The following is a 26,146-nucleotide window of genomic DNA, read 5'->3' as shown; positions in this document are numbered from 1 at the left end:
GCTGTCCAAATATAGGAATGACCCAAAATCCATATGTAATGAAGGACTTGACCTAGGGAAAGCAACAATTATAATAGTTTGTTCTAAAGTCAAACTGGAACCAACCTGATTCCCATCTGCCCAATGGCTTAACCACTGAATCTTAGAGACCCAACGAATTAGCCTGCATGGCCACCTGCAGTATGAATGTGCTAAGTAATTGCTAGGGTCCACATCACTGGCTAACAAAGAGGCCCTCAACATAGCAGAATATTGATAATGGGACACTGAATAACCATCCCTATGAACCAGCAGGGAACTTGCGACCCCCCCGACTGAAACCCCAAATATTTACTTGACAAATGAAGTGCCCAATCCAAACCCACGCTCCTTTACCAACTTGATCTGTCTTGGAATGTAAACACAGACGACCATCGCTGCCTCAAACCATCTCACTGTAAAGGGGACTCTGACCATTACTCAAAACCAACTCAACGACTGGAAATGCCCCAAAAACACAAAAGGAAAAGGCTACTTGAATCAGCAAAGTGTCACATCTTGTTCTGTTCTGTGGAGATGTCTGGCCTTGGCTTCTGGTATCCAGTACTCTTTTTGCAATTCTTGTTTTGTTTTCTTTGTTTTCTTGGTTTTCTAGTCTGTCTGGTTTTCTTTATGCTGGGTTCTGGGTTCATTCCTTTTATTCCGTCCCTGGATTTCCCAGTCTCTTGGATTCATTCAAATGTTTGTTTTATTTCCCACACCCGTTTGTTTTCCATCATTCCTTTTTGTTTCAGTGTTCCTGCAGGCAGCTGCTCAAGGCTTCTGCCCTTTCTTGCAGGTAAGTGCTATATATGTCTTCTTTGGTTGTTTTAGCATACATTAGGCAGTGTAGGACCTGCCAGATATGGGGTACATTGGCATTGTTGGCAGGCTTATGCAATGTATGATCATATAATGTGACTAAATCCCTATGATTTTCATATATAGTGCTTAGTTATTTCTCCTCTTGTTTTGTCTATGTTATCTTATCTTGTTTTAGTTTGTATACCCAGTCCATGTACAGTCCTGTCCAGTCATGCCCATGTTATGTTCATGTTTCCCTCATGTCTTGTGTACATGTTCTGGATTTAGCTTACTATCCTTCTCTGGTTCTGGGTTCTATTAGTTCTCTCTTGTTTTTCATGTTTGGTGCCTGTTCTAGTCTTGCCTTGTTTCTAGTACTGGATACTTTCCTGCTGCAGAGCCTCCCTATTCAGCTCCTGGGAGGTCTGCTTAATTCCTGCTCCTAGTTCCTGGGATCCGCATAAGCTGATTCGAGGTCTTGGCATGTGGCCACACAAATGCTGGTTACCCTGCTCCAGACCCTGCTAATCCACCTCCACACTGTGACTCCTACTCTGAACATCAGGCATACTGGGTCCCGGTCCTCGCACCGCTGCCCGGACAGTGTCTGGGTCCCGGGCACCGGACCGCCACCCTGACACAAAGTCTTGTACTCTGAAGAACACACCCTATGCAACACCAACAACAACTTGCACAACAGATCCACCGAGATTGGTCACCAACGATCGACACCCTTCTTATGCCTCCAGCCCAGGACCCAGTGAATACAAAATTATTTGTAATATCAAGCCAGCCAATGAAGCAAAACATGAAAGGCCACACCAACAGTGCTTTTTCTGTATGTAGTTCAAGTACAGTAACGTCAACTCAAATCGACCAGCTTCTGAGGACAATGGTCTGTTATGAGTCACCAGCAAAAGCCATTGTTGCCAAACCACCTGATACGCTTTCCATGAGGATTCAGACAGAGAATCTGAAACCAGGCCCAAATCGAGGTCCCATAAGAATGCAGGACAGATCAGGCCACAGTAAAAGCGAGACAGCCACCACATTTTACACAGGCTTTAACATTAAACTGCAAACTTAATAAAACCAACCACCGCAGAAAAGTCAAAACATGTGGGGGAGGCAGAGGACCGATTTATCACATGAACAACGCTCATGTTATCTGTGTGAAAAACAGCTGTAAGTTCCTAAAGATCAGAGCCCCGTAGCTTCAAAACAACCACAATTGGAAACAACTACAAAAACATTGAATTTCACATTAGCTCCATGCCCTGCCAGACTGCAGGCCACACTTTTACACACAAATGTCACACCAAACCTGACAGAACCTGACACATACAAGTGATCGTTGCAATGTCCCAAAATGGAGCTCCACACCTACAAGTCATTCTGAATACGACTGAAGACCCTGAAGCAACTAAATGGTTTGTAAACTCCAACTGTCGCCAGAGAACCTCTACATGCAAAAGCCAAGTGGCCAAATAAAACCTGCAGTTGCTTCAGCTGGACCTTCTTAGTGCCCTTCACCAAATCAATCATCTTCAAAAGATGGCAAATAAAAACCATATTAACGGTCAATTTTTATACCCAAAAAGGAAAAAAACATTGCTGAACCCACTGTCTAGTGGACCCAAACTCCCCCACCACCCTCCGAAAGGCGATTAACAACTCAGAGACTCAGCTGAGTCAACGAACAACAAATGGTCTAGGCAATGAGTAAGAGACTAACGCCCCTTCACCTACTCTGTCACCTATTCAAAAAAAAAAAAACATTTCAAAATAAAAACATTAAACAGCCCATAGGCAGACACATGTCATAGAAAAACAAACTGCGAAAATGATAACCCAATTGGTAAAAGAAATTGGGGTGTACCGGTTACAATCAAAATGCTGCTCTGATGCCCCAAGCCCCATCCCCTGCCTCCCAAATGAGCTCCAAGGCCCTATCAAAAGAAGCGTAATGAACTTTGCAAATGTCCATATCATTCACTAGGGAAAGGGACCTCAGTGTCCAATTTGGTTTGCAAAGGGTCCTCCTTACCTTGTACTGAACGCAAATTATCCACAAACTGAGTATCCAACGATGCCATGAAAAGGAATCCAGAACACCAATTAAAATGCCTCAAGCAGGACTCCAGTGTCATGACACCTAGGGTACCGGTCGAGCCGCAGGAGTCCTTTTCCTCGTCTCACTGGCTTCCCTTTCTTAAAACAGTTCAAAGCAAGATGTGCTCCTTGCAGTGTGAACAGTCATGCTTAAATCTGTAGGACCCATACCACCTGCAGTGGCTCTTATTGAGACACCAGCACACACCTTTTTATGGCCCGTTTATGTACAGTTATGATGAGCAGCAACCGTAAGCTTCCATTCTGAATCCCGAAATCCATCCCTGGGCCTGCCGGCATCTTCTGGTGAAACTGCTGGTCATACTGAAACCAGCATTGCCAACCGTAAATTTTGAATGCTTTCCATATCAAATGTAGGTATTCAAACAGAGAGTGAGCCCTCTGCAGGAGTCAACGGACCAAAATTATGGCAAAGATATTAAAACCCTGAAGCCATTTGCCGATGGCAAGCGAGAAGTGCTTAAACCTCTGTCTGGGTCCTGAAGGTCCATATTCTCACCCTTTAATATTTTTTCCTGAATCTACCCCAGAACACGAAAGGGTAACAATTTACAGCCAAGGAGGCGAGAACAACCGGCACTTTACTGCTAGCTCCAGAACCCCCTACACTTCCCCCAGAGAGCCCCAGGGAGCCAATCTAAAACTGCCCTTAGCAACCGCAGCACCTCCTCAAGCCTTTCCTGCCCAGATCCTCCCTAGTATACCACAAGTGCTAGTGCAGGCCAACTCACTGCTCCAGGAAGCACCGCCAGTGCCCACTGCTCAGGACACTCCTAGACAGCCTCCTCCTCTGAGCCAGACCTAGAATCTGGAAATCCTCGCTGTCCTCCGGTCCTCCTGCCATCACACGCTCCTGCCTGGGCACCCACAGCACTTCTCTGCTCCCAGCTGACCTCTTCTATGATCCTGTCGATGGGGCCTATGATGTGGTCACAGGGCACCATGCCAATATCATGTACACGCCCCTAGTCTCCTCCGATGCAATTCTGGTGCGCACCGTCACGTCCTGTGCCGGTGACCGCTAATACCTTAAAATGTTGCTTTCTTCTAGGTAGCTAGGTTCAGCAAGAAAAAAGATTCAGGATGCTCAACTTCTTCTGCTACAACTGTTTAGTCTCCTCCCTCCTTGTCCCCATTTATATAGTCCCTAACTTATAACAAAACTATCCCTTTTATAACAAAACTATCCCTTTTAGTGCCCTTGCTTATTGTCATGGCACCCAATCGGCACCTCCACATAATTTTAAGGGAAATTGGGCCTTGGCTTCTGGTATCCAGTACTCTTTTTGCAATTCTTGTTTTGTTTTCTTTGTTTTCTTGGTTTTCTAGTCTGTCTGGTTTTCTTTATGCTGGGTTCTGGGTTCATTCCTTTTATTCCGTCCCTGGATTTCCCAGTCTCTTGGATTCATTCAAATGTTTGTTTTATTTCCCACACCCGTTTGTTTTCCATCATTCCTTTTTGTTTCAGTGTTCCTGCAGGCAGCTGCTCAAGGCTTCTGCCCTTTCTTGCAGGTAAGTGCTATATATGTCTTCTTTGGTTGTTTTAGCATACATTAGGCAGTGTAGGACCTGCCAGATATGGGGTACATTGGCATTGTTGGCAGGCTTATGCAATGTATGATCATATAATGTGACTAAATCCCTATGATTTTCATATATAGTGCTTAGTTATTTCTCCTCTTGTTTTGTCTATGTTATCTTATCTTGTTTTAGTTTGTATACCCAGTCCATGTACAGTCCTGTCCAGTCATGCCCATGTTATGTTCATGTTTCCCTCATGTCTTGTGTACATGTTCTGGATTTAGCTTACTATCCTTCTCTGGTTCTGGGTTCTATTAGTTCTCTCTTGTTTTTCATGTTTGGTGCCTGTTCTAGTCTTGCCTTGTTTCTAGTACTGGATACTTTCCTGCTGCAGAGCCTCCCTATTCAGCTCCTGGGAGGTCTGCTTAATTCCTGCTCCTAGTTCCTGGGATCCGCATAAGCTGATTCGAGGTCTTGGCATGTGGCCACACAAATGCTGGTTACCCTGCTCCAGACCCTGCTAATCCACCTCCACACTGTGACTCCTACTCTGAACATCAGGCATACTGGGTCCCGGTCCTCGCACCGCTGCCCGGACAGTGTCTGGGTCCCGGGCACCGGACCGCCACCCTGACACAAAGTCTTGTACTCTGAAGAACACACCCTATGCAACACCAACAACAACTTGCACAACAGATCCACCGAGATTGGTCACCAACGATCGACACCCTTCTTATGCCTCCAGCCCAGGACCCAGTGAATACAAAATTATTTGTAATATCAAGCCAGCCAATGAAGCAAAACATGAAAGGCCACACCAACAGTGCTTTTTCTGTATGTAGTTCAAGTACAGTAACGTCAACTCAAATCGACCAGCTTCTGAGGACAATGGTCTGTTATGAGTCACCAGCAAAAGCCATTGTTGCCAAACCACCTGATACGCTTTCCATGAGGATTCAGACAGAGAATCTGAAACCAGGCCCAAATCGAGGTCCCATAAGAATGCAGGACAGATCAGGCCACAGTAAAAGCGAGACAGCCACCACATTTTACACAGGCTTTAACATTAAACTGCAAACTTAATAAAACCAACCACCGCAGAAAAGTCAAAACATGTGGGGGAGGCAGAGGACCGATTTATCACATGAACAACGCTCATGTTATCTGTGTGAAAAACAGCTGTAAGTTCCTAAAGATCAGAGCCCCGTAGCTTCAAAACAACCACAATTGGAAACAACTACAAAAACATTGAATTTCACATTAGCTCCATGCCCTGCCAGACTGCAGGCCACACTTTTACACACAAATGTCACACCAAACCTGACAGAACCTGACACATACAAGTGATCGTTGCAATGTCCCAAAATGGAGCTCCATACCTACAAGTCATTCTGAATACGACTGAAGACCCTGAAGCAACTAAATGGTTTGTAAACTCCAACTGTCGCCAGAGAACCTCTATGTCACGTTTAAACATTTCATATGAAGGAACACAACTGCAGATTTCTTATAGTTCGAATATTTATTAGGAGTAATTGGTATTGACTTTAATTCCAATATACAGGTACTGTAGCATTAAGTATTAAACGATAAATGAAGTCCACAGTTATATGCACTGTAGCTTTAAGGAGTAAACGGAACTGAAGCAGCAAGAGTCCTTTAGTAGTATTAATTAATTAGATGATAAGAAGTTACAATAGCTGTTCCATAGACTTTAACTGAAGAAAGATAGATGCAGCTAACTGAGACAAGTATGTGTTGAAGTTAGCTGTAACGGTTGGCTTTAACGAAGGACTTTGGAGACAGGAAATAACAGCTTTAGATGCAACGTTTATCAGAGAAGTTTTACTTAGCTTCCGGCTTATAGAACACTGGTTCCCGAGATTCCTCAGAGGCAGATTATCCTGCATGGATAGAGTTCAGCTTTAGCCGTGGATGAGGAGAGGCGAAGGGAACTTGAAGTCTTCTATTCCGGTCCGGTAACAGCAGGTTTTCACAACTAAGTTGCAGCCGGTTCGTGAGTACAGAACGTAGTTCATTAATCCAGCCTCGATCAGCTGGTGCGGTCAGATTAAATAGGGAGACCGGGTCATGAAGGGGTGTGGCTAAGCTCCGTGGAACCAGGAAGTAAGGGGATATTATAGTTAAGGCATGACAGTATCCCCTCCTTAATGAGCAACCTCTGGGTGCTATTGACTTGGTTTAGAAGGGTAGCGTTTGTGAAACTGGGAAACTAATTTGTCAGCATGAACGTCAGAGGAGTTTTCCCATGTATCTTCATCAACTCCATATCCTTTCCATCTGATGAGATATTGTAAGGAGCCACGAATCACTTTAACAGGAACAGAGTTAGCTTTTTGAACACAAGGAATTCTATTCTTTGTTACAAAGGTTGAATCGATGAATACTCCATGTGCACCAGAATCGATGAGAGCTTCAGTCACAATTCTCACCTTATCCCACTGTAAGACAAGGGATACAGTTAAGAACGGATTGTTTGATGTTGAAGGGAGTGCACTGAAGATAGCAGAGGTATAAGCTTGTCTACCGGCCTTTGTCCGTTTTAATAAGGGACAATCGGAAACCAGATGATCTTGAGAGGCACAATACATGCATAGGTTTAATTGACGTCTTCGGTTCTTCTCTGCAGGAGTAAGAGGACTTCGTATTACCCCTATTTCCATAGGTTCACTTGGTAAGGAAGTCTTTTCTGGAGCTTTTGAGGGAGTGAAAGGTTTGCGGTCTTTAGAATGTAAAAGGGCCTTTTCTGCCTTTCTTTCTCTTAATCTTCTGTCAATGCTGATTGATAAGTGAATTAGAGCGTTCAAAGTAGTAGGAAGTTCTGTTCTAGATAATTCGTCTTTTACAGCTTCAGATAACCCAAGTCGAAATTGGTTGCGCAATGTGATGTCATTCCATTGCGTTTCTACAGCCCATCTTTTGAATTCAGCAATATAATCTTCAACGGGTCTATTTCTTTGCTGTAGTGTTCTGATTGTTAAATCAGCTGTAGCTTGTTTGTTAGGATCTTCATAGAGAAGAGACATGGCTTCAAAAAATTCATCCAGTGAGCCTAAGATGGGGTCATCATTGTCCAAAAAGGTATGGGCCCAGAACATAGGTTCACCTCTTAGAAAGGAAATAACTGAAAAAACCTTAGATCTTTCTGTGGGATAAGCTCTAGGTTTTAAAGCAATCAATAGTTTGCAGGAATAAAAAAACTCCTTATATTTGGAACGATCACCATAGAATTTTTCAGGGTTACATACAGCAGGATCGCTAGCCGAGTGCAGAGTAGTATGGGGAGTATGAGTTTGTAAATCTCTGACATAGGTGAAAAGTCTTTCGTGAGTAACTTGCAGTTCTTGCATACCTTGGACTAGTGTATCAACTCTTTGATGCAGCGTAGCTATAGTAGAATCGAAATCTGCTGGATCCATTACAATGGCTGGATTAATCTGTCACGTTTAAACATTTCATATGAAGGAACACAACTGCAGATTTCTTATAGTTCGAATATTTATTAGGAGTAATTGGTATTGACTTTAATTCCAATATACAGGTACTGTAGCATTAAGTATTAAACGATAAATGAAGTCCACAGTTATATGCACTGTAGCTTTAAGGAGTAAACGGAACTGAAGCAGCAAGAGTCCTTTAGTAGTATTAATTAATTAGATGATAAGAAGTTACAATAGCTGTTCCATAGACTTTAACTGAAGAAAGATAGATGCAGCTAACTGAGACAAGTATGTGTTGAAGTTAGCTGTAACGGTTGGCTTTAACGAAGGACTTTGGAGACAGGAAATAACAGCTTTAGATGCAACGTTTATCAGAGAAGTTTTACTTAGCTTCCGGCTTATAGAACACTGGTTCCCGAGATTCCTCAGAGGCAGATTATCCTGCATGGATAGAGTTCAGCTTTAGCCGTGGATGAGGAGAGGCGAAGGGAACTTGAAGTCTTCTATTCCGGTCCGGTAACAGCAGGTTTTCACAACTAAGTTGCAGCCGGTTCGTGAGTACAGAACGTAGTTCATTAATCCAGCCTCGATCAGCTGGTGCGGTCAGATTAAATAGGGAGACCGGGTCATGAAGGGGTGTGGCTAAGCTCCGTGGAACCAGGAAGTAAGGGGATATTATAGTTAAGGCATGACACTCTACATGCAAAAGCCAAGTGGCCAAATAAAACCTGCAGTTGCTTCAGCTGGACCTTCTTAGTGCCCTTCACCAAATCAATCATCTTCAAAAGATGGCAAATAAAAACCATATTAACGGTCAATTTTTATACCCAAAAAGGAAAAAAACATTGCTGAACCCACTGTCTAGTGGACCCAAACTCCCCCACCACCCTCCGAAAGGCGATTAACAACTCAGAGACTCAGCTGAGTCAACGAACAACAAATGGTCTAGGCAATGAGTAAGAGACTAACGCCCCTTCACCTACTCTGTCACCTATTCAAAAAAAAAAAAAACATTTCAAAATAAAAACATTAAACAGCCCATAGGCAGACACATGTCATAGAAAAACAAACTGCGAAAATGATAACCCAATTGGTAAAAGAAATTGGGGTGTACCGGTTACAATCAAAATGCTGCTCTGATGCCCCAAGCCCCATCCCCTGCCTCCCAAATGAGCTCCAAGGCCCTATCAAAAGAAGCGTAATGAACTTTGCAAATGTCCATATCATTCACTAGGGAAAGGGACCTCAGTGTCCAATTTGGTTTGCAAAGGGTCCTCCTTACCTTGTACTGAACGCAAATTATCCACAAACTGAGTATCCAACGATGCCATGAAAAGGAATCCAGAACACCAATTAAAATGCCTCAAGCAGGACTCCAGTGTCATGACACCTAGGGTACCGGTCGAGCCACAGGAGTCCTTTTCCTCGTCTCACTGGCTTCCCTTTCTTAAAACAGTTCAAAGCAAGATGTGCTCCTTGCAGTGTGAACAGTCATGCTTAAATCTGTAGGACCCATACCACCTGCAGTGGCTCTTATTGAGACACCAGCACACACCTTTTTATGGCCCGTTTATGTACAGTTATGATGAGCAGCAACCGTAAGCTTCCATTCTGAATCCCGAAATCCATCCCTGGGCCTGCCGGCATCTTCTGGTGAAACTGCTGGTCATACTGAAACCAGCATTGCCAACCGTAAATTTTGAATGCTTTCCATATCAAATGTAGGTATTCAAACAGAGAGTGAGCCCTCTGCAGGAGTCAACGGACCAAAATTATGGCAAAGATATTAAAACCCTGAAGCCATTTGCCGATGGCAAGCGAGAAGTGCTTAAACCTCTGTCTGGGTCCTGAAGGTCCATATTCTCACCCTTTAATATTTTTTCCTGAATCTACCCCAGAACACGAAAGGGTAACAATTTACAGCCAAGGAGGCGAGAACAACCGGCACTTTACTGCTAGCTCCAGAACCCCCTACACTTCCCCCAGAGAGCCCCAGGGAGCCAATCTAAAACTGCCCTTAGCAACCGCAGCACCTCCTCAAGCCTTTCCTGCCCAGATCCTCCCTAGTATACCACAAGTGCTAGTGCAGGCCAACTCACTGCTCCAGGAAGCACCGCCAGTGCCCACTGCTCAGGACACTCCTAGACAGCCTCCTCCTCTGAGCCAGACCTAGAATCTGGAAATCCTCGCTGTCCTCCGGTCCTCCTGCCATCACACGCTCCTGCCTGGGCACCCACAGCACTTCTCTGCTCCCAGCTGACCTCTTCTATGATCCTGTCGATGGGGCCAATGATGTGGTCACAGGGCACCATGCCAATATCATGTACACGCCCCTAGTCTCCTCCGATGCAATTCTGGTGCGCACCGTCACGTCCTGTGCCGGTGACCGCTAATACCTTAAAATGTTGCTTTCTTCTAGGTAGCTAGGTTCAGCAAGAAAAAAGATTCAGGATGCTCAACTTCTTCTGCTACAACTGTTTAGTCTCCTCCCTCCTTGTCCCCATTTATATAGTCCCTAACTTATAACAAAACTATCCCTTTTATAACAAAACTATCCCTTTTAGTGCCCTTGCTTATTGTCATGGCACCCAATCGGCACCTCCACATAATTTTAAGGGAAATTAACTTACTGGATTTGTGACGGTACACCACCTGATTTGCTTCAGCAGCAGCGCCCAGCCAGTCTGGTGTTTCTAATGACATGAACGTGCGTGTCCATGGTTCAAAATATTCTAGATGCTTAACCCAGGTATCCTTACATAACTGAATATATTATTGGATAGAGTGTAACAGATATACCCCAGGCACAAATACAAATCTAATACATTTATTATGTTTTGTCCTGATTAATATGATGTATTTTTATATTTTGTTTTGCATGCTCAAATCTTTATAGTTTTTTGCATGAAATAAATAAATATTTCGAAGAATGCTGCACCATAAGCCTGCCTTTTTGGCAGACTTCCTCACCCCAGAAAATGATTGAATTATCAAAATAAGTATGCACACAACTCAGCCACTGCCAGTACTGAAAGATTTGAACCACAAAACAACCTGCATTTAAAATCAGAGTACACTCAGGAAAGCAGGACAGTATAAAAATACAGTACATTAATGAGGCCAAAACCTATCAAATGCATTAAAGTTGTATTGGTGCCATGCTTATGTTTCACTTTTATTGAGCTAAAAAAACTATAATTACCCTAGGGATATTTTATATCACCCCACAGTACACTATCCTTTATTATAAAATAATAATTACAAAATGCTACATCTATATCGTGCCTACAAAACCCTGTACTTCCAGGAATAGACCATATGAAAACTATTAACCACTTCACATCAGGACTTGTACATATAGGATTCCCAAGGGTAATGCATCCGTACTCTGGAATCATGTATACATGAGTTTTAACATTGCAGCTGAAATTAATTTTGTGCCAACTAATTTCATTTGCAAAATCTGCCCTATGTAGAAAGGCAGCTGGCCACAACATCACCAGTGCTATAAAAAACACAGTCGTGTGCTGAGATGTTGTGGAGAGAGCTACAGGGAGGTAGAGAATCCAGAGGCTGATCACGAGTGCCAGCAGAAGCATGAAGAGATCCAGCAATGGAGATGAAGTGAGGAGAGCAGTAGCTGAAGTTGCAGCCAGGAGTCAGGTAAGTTTTCCCCCCACCATATAAAAGGTGGGGGGAACAAAAAAACAAACGTTTATTTAATGAAAAATGGGGGTAGACAAAAACTGGAGGTATGAGGATAAGTAGAAGGGGAGATAGAAACACAGGGGACAGATATGTATGGAGAGGGGTTGGAAAAGAATGGGGAATAAAAGAAGCAATGTAAAAGGGGCATATTAACCGTGTTTTAAAAATGGTGTGATGTACACATAAATACAGCCTTGTCATAAACATTCACACTCCTACATTATCATCCATAGTCTCCAAATACACAGTCACCCCTTCCCACACACAGTCAAACCCAATATAAACACAGTAACCCCTAAACAGTTACCTCCATACACACAGTCACCCCTAATTTATACACAGTCACTTTCATACACACACACACACAGTCACCCCTCATACTCACACACGCAGTCACCGCAATTTACACAGAGTCACGTACAACTCACAGCCTTGCCAAGAACACCCTACACAGATGTCAAGACCACACGCAGACCCCATGCACAGAACACAATGCAATAAGCTCCATAACACACTGAGATACATATGCTCACAGACAGAGACATGCACATTCACAGACACAGATACACATAAATATACATGTACAGACACACCCACATACAAGAATATTTACTGCCAGACACACACTCAAGAACATGCCAGACACAGACACATAGAGAGTGATACATACTGCCAGACACACTCTGTCAGTATGTGTGTGTTTCTGTGTATCAGTGTGTTTGATGCTTATGTATTAATGTGTGTATCTGAGTGTCAAAAGAGGCAACTTGGCAGCAATGTGCCCCATGTATACAATATGCATGGGGCACATTGATGCATATACAAACATACATACACACACAATATGAGTATATGGGATCATGTGTATATAACAGGACAATTATAGAATATGTGGAGAAAGTTTCAATAGTCTAAAATTGGGGGTCATCTTATACAAGGAATGTCACTGCAGGGGTTTAAAAAGAACAAAACAATTGTGCGCGGGGTCTAAGCCAAGATGGTGCCTGACGCGTTTCAGTGTGCAACGGATCTTCCACATACGTGGCCTCCTTCCCGCCAATCCACTTCTGAATGCTGTTGCAATGAGGAAAAGGTCCCTATATGCGTGGGAGCTGCAGCAGACATTAGCAATTACAGAGCTCCTGAGACATGCCACACCATAAAAAGAGCAGCCATATTAAGGTATGCTCAGGTAGGTATTGCTTTCTGATTTATATTTATGGGGGAGAAAATGTGGATCAGGGAGCAGAGGGAATACTGATGTGATGTCCCAGCATGCCCTCACACCACCTGCTGCATTGCGGGAGCTGTAGTCTCCCAGCATGCACTATAGAGCCATTAACATCACAGAGTACAATAGCACAGGGGAGGAATGAGAATCAGAAGTGTGTTGTTCTCCTCAGAAGTCACCTCTAAAATATCAAAGTTGTTTTATTTGATAATTTAAATATTTATTCCTTAATTTTGGACTCAAAAAAGGAGTCGTCTTATACATGTGGGCGTCCTATAAATGGGTGTGAAAAATATGGTATGTTATTTCTTCACAGCACTGTTTTCATATCTGTAATGTCATTATTTAGCAAATATTTTTTAATGTAATAAGTAATAGGTTTTTCTGACCTACCAACAATTTTTTTTTAATTCCATTAAATAATTCTCAGCCTATCTATTTCATTCATAGAATCATGGGAGTTGTAGTTCAGCAACATCTGGAGGGCCAGAGTTTGGGGAAGCCTGATCTAGAACTGAAGTGAAAAATAAAATACATATACATTACTATCATTACTACCAGCATTACAATCAAGGACACTCAATATACTCAGATTCAGGGGGGTGGCGGGGGGGGGGGGGGGGGGGGAGAAGTAGTGAAGGGGTTAAAATAGCATGCATGTATGTATTTATATGTTGTACTTGTATATAAGTATATAACCACTTTATAGCATTGATAAAGGTTAAGTCAACAACCCATATGTGTTAAACTGATCTCTAATAATAGATTTCTGAGTTAGAACATAAAGAGCAAAGTATATTTTGTCCCGTTCCCTTGAGCACACCAAACACATCAGCACTTCAATATAAGCAAAGTCCCATCTGGATTAAATGCCATTTCCTACTGCACAAGGTCAGGCACTTCCATAAAAAGTTACAGAATCGATGCAGTCAGCCAGAAAAAACAGCAAATGAAAGCCACAGCAAAAATAAATAAATAAATGGGATTTCTATTTGTCTCTTTAAGCATGTGGCGGACTATTTCAGAAGTTCACAGTAGACTCTACAGATCACGCTGTTTGAGTAACAGTGCGTCAACCAGAGTTTATCTCTCGGGATATCTGTACTGCAGATTGCTGGAGTATCTCTGTTCTATAATGGGGGGGAGGGAGGCTTGTTTTCAGGTATCAGCCACAAAGACCATATATGTATCTGGCCGTTTTATTGTCATGATTGTTTATGATATATTACCATTTTATTTGTGCTATAATTGCTTACATTGAACTATATTGTTGCTATTCAGTGGTTACTTTTTATATAGTGACATTGTATTCAGGTTGTACAGCCAGGATATTTATATGTTTATATGTTACATATGAGAATTGCCCTAATCATGTGTGTTTTTTGGCTAAAAACAAATTTGGATTAAAGTGTATTATTTTGATCATTTATTCTTGTATTTGTCTGTTTTTGGCACACCCTAATTTGGCATTTATAGTGTTATATTGTTTAGTCGCTTTTATTTGGATTGCTGCCTATCTAATATTAGGCAGTTAATATTTTTTGCTCACAATTTTGTCTAAATCTCAGTCTATACTTGTTCAGAGAAATTAAGACTTTTCCATGAGAGAGATTGCAGAGAAACCGAAGATCTCGTACAATGCAGTGTAGTACTCCCTTCAGAGAACGGCACAAACTGTCTCTAAAAGAGAAATAATACACAAAGTGCACCAGTCTCAAAGTTGACAGTAAAGAGGAGACACCAGGATGCTGGCCTTCTGGATAGAGTTGCAAAGAAAGAGCATTAACTGGCCAATAAAAAGAAAATATTTAGATGGGCAAAAGGACACAGACAATAGACAGAGGAAGATTGGAAAGAAAGTGTTATGGTTTAATCTAAGTTTGAGGCGTTCAGATCACAAAGAAGAACATTCATGAGACACAGACCAAATGAAGAGATGCTGGATGGGGTGCTTGATGCTATCTGTCAAGCATGGTGGAGGCAATTTGATGGCCTGGGGGAGCTTTGGTGGTTTTAAAGTGGAACATTTTTACAGGGTAAAAAGAGATCTTGAAGAAGGAAGGATATCACTTCATTTGCAGTGTGCCATCAGGCAGCATTTGATTGGAATCATTTTTTTTTATAATGGTCTCCTACTACTAGACAATGACCTAAAGCACACTTCAGAACTTTTCAAGAACTATTTACCAGTCAGCTGGTATTCTGTTTTTTCTTGAGTGACTAGCAAAGTCATCAACTGCTCAACCCTACTGAGCAATTGTGGAAGCAGCTTGATGTATAGTATGTAAGAAGTGCCCATCGAGTCAATCCACCTTGTGGGAGCTGCTTTAGGAAGCATGGGGTGAAATCTCTTTGTCATCATTTTGACAACTAGAATGCAAAAGGTCCTCAAGGCCAACTTTGCATAATTAACTAGCAAACCATTGCCTGGCATGATTGTATTTAAACTGCAGGTATTTCATGCTGCCAAATAAATGGGAACATAGCATCACAGCAAGCATACCCACACACACATAAAATAGTTGCATTATAGGAAGAAAATTACGAATATGCTGATGCATGTAGGATTTGGGGAAGATGTCCATGCGGATACTGAGTTTTACTATGAATGTGATGTAGACTTACCTCTGCTGGACACTTGAAAATGCTCTAACAGATTGTTTTGCTGTGAAGAGTGAAACAGAACTGTCTTCAACTTAGCAATGACATTTCCTTTCACACGTATGATAACCCAATCTTGCAGCACTGTGATCCATATAATTATAATAAAATAACTATATAAAACACATAGCTTGAGTGCTCAACTATAGAGGTGATTAGGGTGTTACTGAATCCTGAACTGCATGCTTAGTGATATTATCCATGCATTATTCATCTGATGGACAATCTGAATTTAAACATGCTTTATAGGGTCCCGAAACTCAGTCATATCTATCTACATCTGCTGCCATATTAATTCAAACATAACCCAAGCAGGATGACTGATAGCAGCTAAAATGGCTGCTGCTAGCTGGATGTAAAACTCCTACTAATCTTGTGCACATTGGGACATTTATTCTCTGGAGCTGCCCTGAGATTGCCTGACACTATCCCTCACACTCACACAAACCATAAAATATATTACAGTCCCCGTGCTATCATAACTCTAAAACTAACATCAACTCTAACTTTAACACTAACCATAACAACAGCCCTAACACTAACAAAATCAACCATGCCTCTGTGTTTTCCTGACACTTACACCAAAGCTAACACCAATCCTAACACCAACCCTAAGACAAGCAAAATCATCCATGCCTCTGTGGTTTCCTGACACTAACACCAACCCTAACCCTAACACTAACACTAACAATAACATTAACCATAACACCAACGCTAACACTAACCATAACACTAAAAAATTGTGTACATTCCAGTGTTGTCCTAACACTGAGTCAACTTTAACACTAACATCTACCCTACCAATAAGACTAAAAAAAATACAATGTGTCTTGATCCCCTTAATGCCATAATTCCCCCTAATACACAATTCACTGTTATGTTTGCTCTCTTTTCTCACTCTCTTTCACTATCTATCTATCTATCTATCTATCTCTACATCTAACACCTATCTTATTTAATTAACAAATATATAAAATTATTTTTACAGTATTCATGGTTTCCACTTGAAGTATAATTCACTCACCCTTGTCCTAATTGGTTGCATATATTATTAGAAATGTCTTCATTCCAATTGTCTGCGCATGTTGTATACCACTCATTCTGAATCCTGAATTGAACTAGTCCATTAGAACCACCATTAAGAAAACGAACTGAAAGCAAAATCACAATAATAACATTTTTTAAAAGTTGTTTTCTGAATTTTTTTAAATATATATAACTATATACTAAGATCATTAGAAATAAATGCAACACTACATCTTCATTGCTATTTCCATGTACCTCTTTTTGTTGGCTTTGTTTAATTAAAATTATAGTAATTATTAGACTTGTTTGATTCAGCCAAATAATTTCAAAAAAAATAACTTTAGTTTGGGATGTCCAATGCTTGTTTAAGTGGAGGTTCAGGACAGATGAATGTCATTCATAAAAAATATTCGGGGGAAACATTTGGACAAACCAAAATGAGTGCAAAAATGGGCCAATCTGTATTCTGCAATATAATCTAAGACTCATGCTTGATAAAGTCCAGACCGTAGATGACCAATTGACTGAGGAAGAAATAGCATTTGCAATCAAAACATGTAAATCAGGCAAATCCCCTGGCCATGATGGCCTCCCAATAAATACTATGGTGAGCCAAAATTCAAAGAAGGAGTTGACAGGTTCATAATTTATTTGCTAATAGTTAATTTTAACAGGTGGAATTTTATTTTCAATAATGGCATTCCCATATTAATTGGCATCCACCTTTCAGCTCCCGATTACTTCCTCTGGGGATCTCTGAATGGACGGGTGTACGTGAATAAGCCACGTAGTTTTGAGCAGCTCATAACATTAACCAATGTTATGAACAATGCAATCAAAAGAGCTTGAGTTTGTGATGTGGCAAAAGGAGCTCATTTAAAAGATGTCATCTCCTGTACCTATAGACAAAAATAAGTTCTGCGCTCAAACTCCCACTACTCCTGGGCAGCAGAAGTGACTAGAGAACACATCAGCCTCAATACATACAATAAAAACCAAAGAAAAATTCAAATATTCCAAATATCTTTGCATATTTATAGAAATGAAGGGTTTTAGTTCCACTCCAATAGCCATTAGATGTAAGCCCACCTGCCACGTCAAGGCTAACCTCTTAGGTGGGTCCTAAAATAATTCACCTTGCTTGCTTCAGCTTCCAGCAAAAAATAAATAAATAATCTAATGAGACAGAGGGGGGTATTTTTCAAAACCCCTACATACTTATTAACCCTTAATAGGGAACACATGGGATGAGTGACAGCATTGTGATACAAAAGCAAATACACAAAAATAAGTAATGCGCTCAAACTCCCACTATTCCTAGTCAAACAAATTTCCAAACGTTAAGCATTCATTGTATTTGATATCATTAAACTTGGTTCATAATAAAACTCTCAAACCCTCAAACTCTACTCTGAATTTTGGCCTACCATGTACAAACAGTCTGCTTTCAATTTGTACCCACGACTCCTCACAGCCTTTAACTCTCTCTGCAACTGTAAAACAATATCACCACTAACATTGTATGCTAAAATAACGATCATACCTATGATGAATGTTTGTCAATGCAGATGTATGCATGTATGTCTATGTATATCTTTTGAATTTCACAACAGTTGCAGGGAACAGACCGTTTTTTATTCATTTTTATACTCTAGCTTCTATAGAACATATTGTTATAGAAATAAAAATGTTGAAAGTAAATTAACATTATGGAATCTTCTTAGAGATTGTATTTTATCTGTACATGTATCAATCCCTTGAAGTTATATTTTATACATATTTGCAATCTCTCTATGACAACAGCTTACCACATTTTGTTTCATCGGAACCATCGTTGCAGTCTAGTTGTTTATCACAGACAGCGGCAATCGGTACACATTCTCCATCTCCACAATGGAATTCTGTTATGTTGCATGGCTCTGAAAAAAAAACCCATAAAAAAATAACAATGTTAACAACTGTAGTAATTTTGCTCACCATATAGTAACAGAAATAGAAGGAAGAAGTCACATTATGTATGGAAATGTAATCGCTCATTTAATCTTTAGCATCACTATTTTTAGCACCAAGCTTTCAAAACATTGCTTACTTGAACTTTAACTGTAGGTTTGGTGCCTCGTCAGTGTCACTCATGTTCTCATTTGTCTGCTAGAAATGTGTACTATGATTAGTCTGCCTTGACTGATCGCTTTTGCCATAACATCACGCATCTACTGTATTGCAAATGTTTCCAGCAGGCTCTTAGAACAACTTGTTGATTTTACTTTCTAATTTAGTGAAATAAAATCTCAAATCATTCTGGCAATACTTTTTAACTGAGGCTTCAGTCATACAAAATAGATAATTATGCCTTTCAGTTATAGTGGTTTTATAATTTATTTGCATAGTTTGGGAAATATCTCATTTTTTTTTCTTATTGAAGTTTATGAGTTATGAGGTTTTTGTTACAATAGTTTATTTGGACAAACATTTAAAGAGATCAAAACGAAATCACTGACCCCACTCTCTCCAATTTAAATGAATATAAGGTGGTCTGTGTATTAGAAAGGCATGCTGATAGTGAAATATTTGTTTAGTACACCTGATAAAGGAACACTGTACCCTGTTAAGTTCTGTGCATTTGCTACAGGCAATCCCTATAGTACTTGTGGCAAACTCCCGTTTTTACCAAAGTTTGTCACGAGCTCCTGGAGAAGCCTGCTTACGAGCCTCCTGCCACCAGACTATGGACCCTGCAGGGAAACCTGTAAAAGACTACCGAACTTGACCGACTGTTAGCACTGATTTCCCTGGAACTATTTTGGGCATGGGCCATGCTTGCGGTCGGTCAAAACTATGACTTCCAGGAAATTCCTGAACCCCTGAACCGATCTGGGTGATTTTTGGATATGTTGTTCACCAAGATCGGGGCTATCAGGGGATGTGACTTTATGGGTTTTGCGTGTTTTTAAGGTACTTTTTGGGGTTTCATAAAATTGCATGTTTTTTCTGTGCTTGGAGATAATTAGGTTAGATTAGTACAGTTTCTATTGTTTGTGTAAGGAAGTGTCTCACTGTATGAATCTGTTTTTATTGGTTTGTTCACTGTGTGTCCCTGTGCCCAACAAGGTCCACCTGGGTGTCGCCCTTGATAGGAAACTTGCATAAAAGGCCAGTGTGCCTCCATTAAAATCTATTCCAGCTTACACTCCAAAACTGTGTGTCGTCCTGTGTTTGGAGGGAAAGAAGATCTGCTCCTGTGTCTGCTGTTCCAGCGTGCAGGAGATTCAACGGGGAAAGTCCTTGTAAGGACTAGAGCTCCCAGGACTGAGTGTTACCCAGTGCCTGGGGGTGTCTAGAGCTAATTCTCTAGGGCCCCAGTCAAGCCATGGCGACTAAGGGCCAGAGTGCTGAGTATTGTCCCCTGTTCTAGCTAGGAAGCGGTCCTTGGCGGAGGTACCCAGCCAGGGGTTCAGGGAGCTCCGTTACATTGGTGGCAAGTGGTGGGATGGCTTCACAGCCTTGGAAAAACCAGCACTACTTCAGAGATGGAAGGCATGTACCGTCGTGCAGTATCCCACTTTCACGCCAGGCCCCAGCAGTGACTACTGGATATGCTGCGTAGTAAGGAGTACCCTAGCCCAGAAGGAAGAGAGACAGAGTGGAGGGTGGAACATCGAACCGATCTCTGGAAGGAGGACATCGATGAAATTCAACCCTTCCGGTGTGAGGAAATCCTGACCACAACCAGCGTCAAGCGGAACAGCTAGAGTTCTAGATGCAGTTATTGGGAAAACAGCCCTCAGAGGAATGGGTAAGCGAACTGGAAATGCTTGTTGCGACCGAAGTATGCGGTGGCATGCATTCTTTATCTACCCGAGGAGGGTCAGTCTCAAAAGCAACGAGGGAGAGCACTACGATGGCCCTGGTCTTTTGTGGGAGGTTTTTGAAGAGGGTATGGTGTTAGTCGACCTAGACAGTTCCCACTTCTGGTGCATACGAGATGAGCGGGAAGACAGCTTGGGCCTTATGGAGATAGCGGAAATGCAACTGGATCTGACTTTTCTGGCCAGCTGAGAGTGGGAGCTGTTTAGTCGGGTAACACCTCCTGTCTCTGACATGATGGGGCTTATGGACTGTATACCACCGGGAGTGTTAAGTTTCATCCCACCTCCCCAGCAACTAAGCCTGTCATCAGGAGACCTGGGTACTGTACCCCTACTTCCCAGCCAGCCCCAGAGAGAAGAGACCTTATTGACTGGTCCATGGAAGACCCCAAGTTGGCAGGTAGAGATCGGACCGAGGTCTCTCCACCAGCCCTACAAGGATGCGGGGCAGCCGGCCAAGATTTCCAACCCTAAAGGGAGGTGCTACAGGGAGTGGAGACAACCGGTTTCACTCCCCAGCAGCAGGGCGAGTTACAGGAAGAGAAGTGTGTCGTCCTTCCTTCCCAGCGGCAGAGTGTGTTATTGGGGGAGGAGACGGTCAGTCTCTCTCCCCAGCGGCAAACAGATTTACAGGGAGAGGAGAGTATCGGCCTCCATCCCCAGCGGCAGAGTGAGTTACAGGGAGTGGAGACGGTCAATCTCACTCCCCAGCGGCAGGGCGAGTTACAGGGAGAGAAGTTTGTTGTCCTTCCTCCCCAGCAGCAGAGTGTGTTATTGGGGGGAGGAGACGGTTGGCCTCTCTCCCCAGCGGCAGACAGAGTTAGAAGGAGAGGAGAGTATAGTCCTACATCCCCAGTGGCAGAGTGAGTTACAGGGAGTGGAGATAGTCGATCTCACTCCCCAGCAGCAGTGTACAACCCAGGGACAGGAGAGTATCGTCCTCCATCTCCAGCAGCCAAGGGTGTTACAGGGAGTGGAGACGACCAGTCTCACTCCCCAGCGACAGCATGTGCTATTGGGAGAAGAGACAGTCAGTCTCTCTCCCCAGCGGCAGAGTGAGTTACAGGGAGTGGAGACGGTCAGCCTCACTCCCCAGTGGCAGTGTGCAATCCTGGGAGAGGAGAGTATCATCCTCCATCTCCAGCAGCCAAGGGTGTTACAGGGAGTGGAGACGACCGATCACACTCACCAGCAGCAGCGTATGTTATTGGGAGAAGAGACAGTTGGTCTCTCTCCCCAGCAGCAGTGTGTGTTACAGGGAGTGGTGACGGTCAGTCCCACTCCCCAGTGGCTGGGGCTTACCAATCAAGCAGGAAAAACAGTTTCAGTGCCCTCTGTAGTATCCTAGAGCCCTGAGTGCAGTAGTAGCACCTCTAATGATGACATCTAATGATATTTTGATGACAGTTTGCAGTTGTCCCCAAAAGCGAGACACCAGGGAACAAAGTCAGTGTAGTGGGATAAGACTACAGAAATTAGGACTCCCCTGCCAATATCAGGATGGTTGGGAGGTATGGTATAGCAAGTAATATATAACTATGTATGCTATGCATGATCAGTAGGTTCCAAGACAGAAGGTCGGGTGATTTAACTAGTTTAAACTGGTTATTATGTAATGAGTTGCTATTTCTCAGCAAGCTGTTTAATAGAATGTAAATAATGCTGTTCCTTTGAAGACTTGCTGTCAGCATTCATTATGATTCAAGAACCCAGAAATCACAACACTGGTGACCAATTGGATTGTGTTTAACCCCATGACAAATTGTTTCTATCTGCTTGACTGAGAATTTCTTCTCTTGTTTTTTTTTCCCTTTTCTCTCATTTTTCTTCCATTTTTCCTTTATGGTGTTCTTTTCATTGCTTTAATCATTTATACTTTATTGGCACTGAGTACACATTTTGCCCATGCATAATCAAAATTAAAAATTAAACATGACTAAAAATATTATTTTGCAAAAATTCCTCGTTCAGTACAAGCTGAGATTAGCTGATATTGGGTGAACAGCTTCGGGTCAGGTCTTCAAATGTATCACCTCTTACTGTAGTTTTTTTATTATTTTTTTTTTTTTTTATTTTAGTAATGCATTGTTGCATGTACTATTTGTGTGATTTGTATGTGTTTTAATCAATGTAAAATCATCCACCCTTTTATTAAATACTACAAATATTGAAAAAAGATACAAACTTTACTGCAAATTAGAAGGAAGAGATCAGGTGCACACATATCCTGTTCTAAGCACAAGACAAAAATAATTGAATTTGAAAAGCGCTAATTGCAAATTCTGACACAATATGCCAATTTAAAGAAAGGTTTTTATGTTCTTTTGTTGAACTAATTTTTATGAGATGCGTGTTTTAAAGGATTTAATTTTCATTCTTTTTAAATCTTTGCATAACAATCGAAAAATGTGTTATTCAATTGCATATGCATCAAATTTGTATTAATCATGTAAATGGAGAATATTGAAGAAATCTGCTGACGTACACTGCTTCTCTTGTATCCAGAGACAATTTTGACCACTTTCATTGTACAGTATGAAAAAAGTGATTTGATAAAATATTGCTGTAACTTTTTTTTTTGTGCTTCATACATCATTACCAAGCATAATCATCCTCCTATTGATAATCATTTCTGCTATCTGGCCAGTGTTGTTGATGATATATGAAGCAGAAAGAATAAGCTTGACTTTTCTCAGCTACATTAAGTACAAAGGAGCTGAAACAGCACAAAATAAAGCATATTTTGGCTGAACCAAGTAAATGCAATACAGAAAAGAGAGGAGGACAAATTACAGAAATATATAGTCACGCAACACCCAATATGTCTTCCTGAGAAGAATATTTCTCTGGAGGGACACATTTGTTTCAGCCCGAGTAGATTGCTACATTAAAAATGCCTAGGCATGGAATGGCAAATTGCCTCAACTATTGTGCATAAATGAACTTCGGAACTGTTTAATTTCATTTTATTCTACCAACTATAGCTTTGCTTTTCGACAATGGCTGAGAATATATTATCTTTTTAATATATTCAATATTAAATTCATTATTGCAAATAAAAATCCATAAATCTCTTGTTTGTTGGGACATAAAAGCCACACATTTAGAAGAGTCACATGTGTTATGACTGCACAGTGTGTGCAATTAACCAACTCTATAACTGTTTCGTAGTTGGAATGCAACTCCCACCATCATTTTCCATGAGAGTGATTTCTGTTGCAGTCCTGCACTTGAGAAAACCCATGCTTATTTTTTGTTTTTTTATAAATAATTATCTACTTCATCAGTTTTGCATAAATCAACTTAAGGTAAAGAGTAGCATTTAACCCGTTAAGTGAACACAGTCTGATGCTTAAACACATGTTGTCAAATGTGTTTGTAGACAGAAGCAAGCAAATGTATTGCTAATAATAGTCTTGATTTCATTTTCTTTTGGATAAGCTCTTTAACCCCTTAAGGACACATGACATGTGTGACATGTCATGATTCCCTTTTATTCCAGAAGTTTGGTCCTTAAGGGGTTAAACGATTTGGGTAAACTTTAAAAATGTATTTTTAAAATATTAAAAGATTGTAAACTATGTCATATATACAAAATATAACAATATATTATCATTATATCAAAACATATTAAAATATTAAAACATTTTCCAAAATATGACATAATTTGGAAATGTTATTCAATGTATTAGATCATTTTAAAAAAGCGTATCCAAAAAGATTACATTGAGGTCAATATAATATATACAGTTATTACCCTGTTCCCCTTTTCATGTTATTTCACTTTTAAAGTTCTGTTATACAAAAAAAATCTAGAAATAATGTGCCTGCTTTAATTAGTGTAGGGGTAACTAGTTATGTGGTTGATACAGGGGAGTTAGTATGTTACCCCTTGTCAAGTGCAATCTGCTTTTGTATGTGACACTCTGATAAGACTTGTGTGCAAAATGATTGGAATATAAACTATATAATATAAACCCAATTCTAGCAAAGCACATAGATAAAAAAAATGAGAGTTAATAAAATATTACCAACACTCATCTGCGCTGTGCGACTTACAAAGTAGACGTGAAAGTCTAAAAGAACTCTTAAGACCATGAAAGCAAATGCTTTCCTTGTCCATCACAATGCTATCAGACACATCTTCATCTATATACTATGCTCTAAGCCATAGATTATTAAATTGATTGACAGGGGTCTGTGTCATGTATGCACTTAGCATTGCGACCTGTTCTCGAGTACGTCAGTACCCTACTCTTCAGTTAAACCTTAAAGGGACCTGTACGACTCAAACACGAGTGACATGAGGGCTTAAAATTGAGAATCCATGGGGAAACAGACTGCCTACCCACTCTCAACCTTATCTTTTGGTCTGTGCACTAGATTAAAAATACTAGGGGAGAATTTGTCTAGTTTGTTAACTTCGCACTCACTTAATATGGCTGAAGAGTATTAGGGAGACCTTTGGGAAGGCCCCTTTCTAACCCTTTGTTAATTATCTCAATCATTTGAGAGACATACGTTTACAGTAAGGTCAGATATCCTCTGTTTAACCCCTTAAGGACCAAACTTCTGTAATAAAAGGGAATCATGACATGTCACACATGTCATGTGTCCCTAAGGGTTTAAACTACTTCCTCCTTCCAAGCAGGCAATATGATTTCTAATTTGCTCTTATTTTTAATCTCTTACCCAGTGCCAATGGGTGAGAGGTAAGGTGTAACCTTTTGATCGCTCACCTACTCCAATTTTTAACCTACTTCCTGCCTAGCCATTCATTTTCATTCCCTCGCCAACAAACTATGAGTGAGGGGCATATGAAGAACCCTTTTGTAGGTTTCTTGATTTGTGTTCAAATATTTCCCTCTCATCTCACAGCTCTGAAATTTAAACATTCCCCCACTGGTCATGGGTGAGGGGGATTTAACCTTGTGAGATAGGAGGAGCAGATGGGTAGGATTGCCTGTCTACTCAGATTATTGTCAGATCCCTTATTGGATGAGGGTTTTACCAATACTTCATAACACCTAAAAAGTGCAATAGCAAACTGCATGAATTAATTTCATTCACCGTGCATTTTGTTTTTCATATAATTAGGGATTTAGAAATTTGTTCATTTATGATCCAGTAGAATTAAGAGCTACAAATGCAGAGAAATATACATTCTTCTGCCCTCCCTTTATTGATATCCATTGCTAGTGTAGTGACTTTTGGTGTATGAGGCACATTAAATAGGATAGTAAATGCAAAGGTAATTTATAAAGTAGACCTGCCGCTGAGAAATCAATACAGCCTAAACAGTGGCTAGAAATCAACATCTTCTTAATGATTTTCATCCTGTAGCACACATCAAACAAGTTATGTCCTTACTTTTTTTTTTTCCTACTGAATCTGTCGCATTTGTAAGATACATAATAATTTTATTACAAGACACGGAGGCTCATATTGCAAATCCCTTTCTTTACAGTCCACCAATAGCAGCAAAGAATACAAAACAGAATGAAAAAAATAATGCATACATTGTAACATAGCTCACTCCCAGCCAAGTCCCAGTATAATAGTAGGCACAACCCTCAGATCTTCCTCTTTCTTTGCTGCTCCACAGTCAGATAAGTACCTAATTTTCCCTGCTCTGTGGTTTTTTTCTTCTAATTTGGTGATTTGTTAGTATTTGCTGTTATATTACATGTATTTTCAGTTTGTGTTTACTATGTTTA

The 26,146-nt window shown here is 41.0% G+C and overlaps 1 protein-coding gene across 1 annotated transcript in view; it reads right to left on the bottom strand.

Moving 5' to 3' along the window:
- Positions 1 to 26,146, bottom strand: part of TMPRSS15 (transmembrane serine protease 15) — a 332,837-nt gene that overhangs the window by 65,839 nt on the left and 240,852 nt on the right. The window contains exons 18-19 of the mRNA XM_063448381.1: positions 18,372 to 18,482; positions 16,562 to 16,688 (exon numbers count right to left, since the gene is read on the bottom strand). Of these exons, the coding sequence (XP_063304451.1) occupies positions 16,562 to 16,688; positions 18,372 to 18,482 (238 nt within the window). The remainder of the gene's footprint in view (positions 1 to 16,561; positions 16,689 to 18,371; positions 18,483 to 26,146) is intronic.

Source organism: Pelobates fuscus, chromosome 1, assembly GCF_036172605.1.
Source record: "Pelobates fuscus isolate aPelFus1 chromosome 1, aPelFus1.pri, whole genome shotgun sequence".
Lineage (NCBI taxonomy): Eukaryota > Metazoa > Chordata > Amphibia > Anura > Pelobatidae > Pelobates > Pelobates fuscus.
The sequence above is the reverse complement of the archived record's forward strand: the minus strand, read 5'-3'. Positions and strand labels throughout refer to the sequence as shown.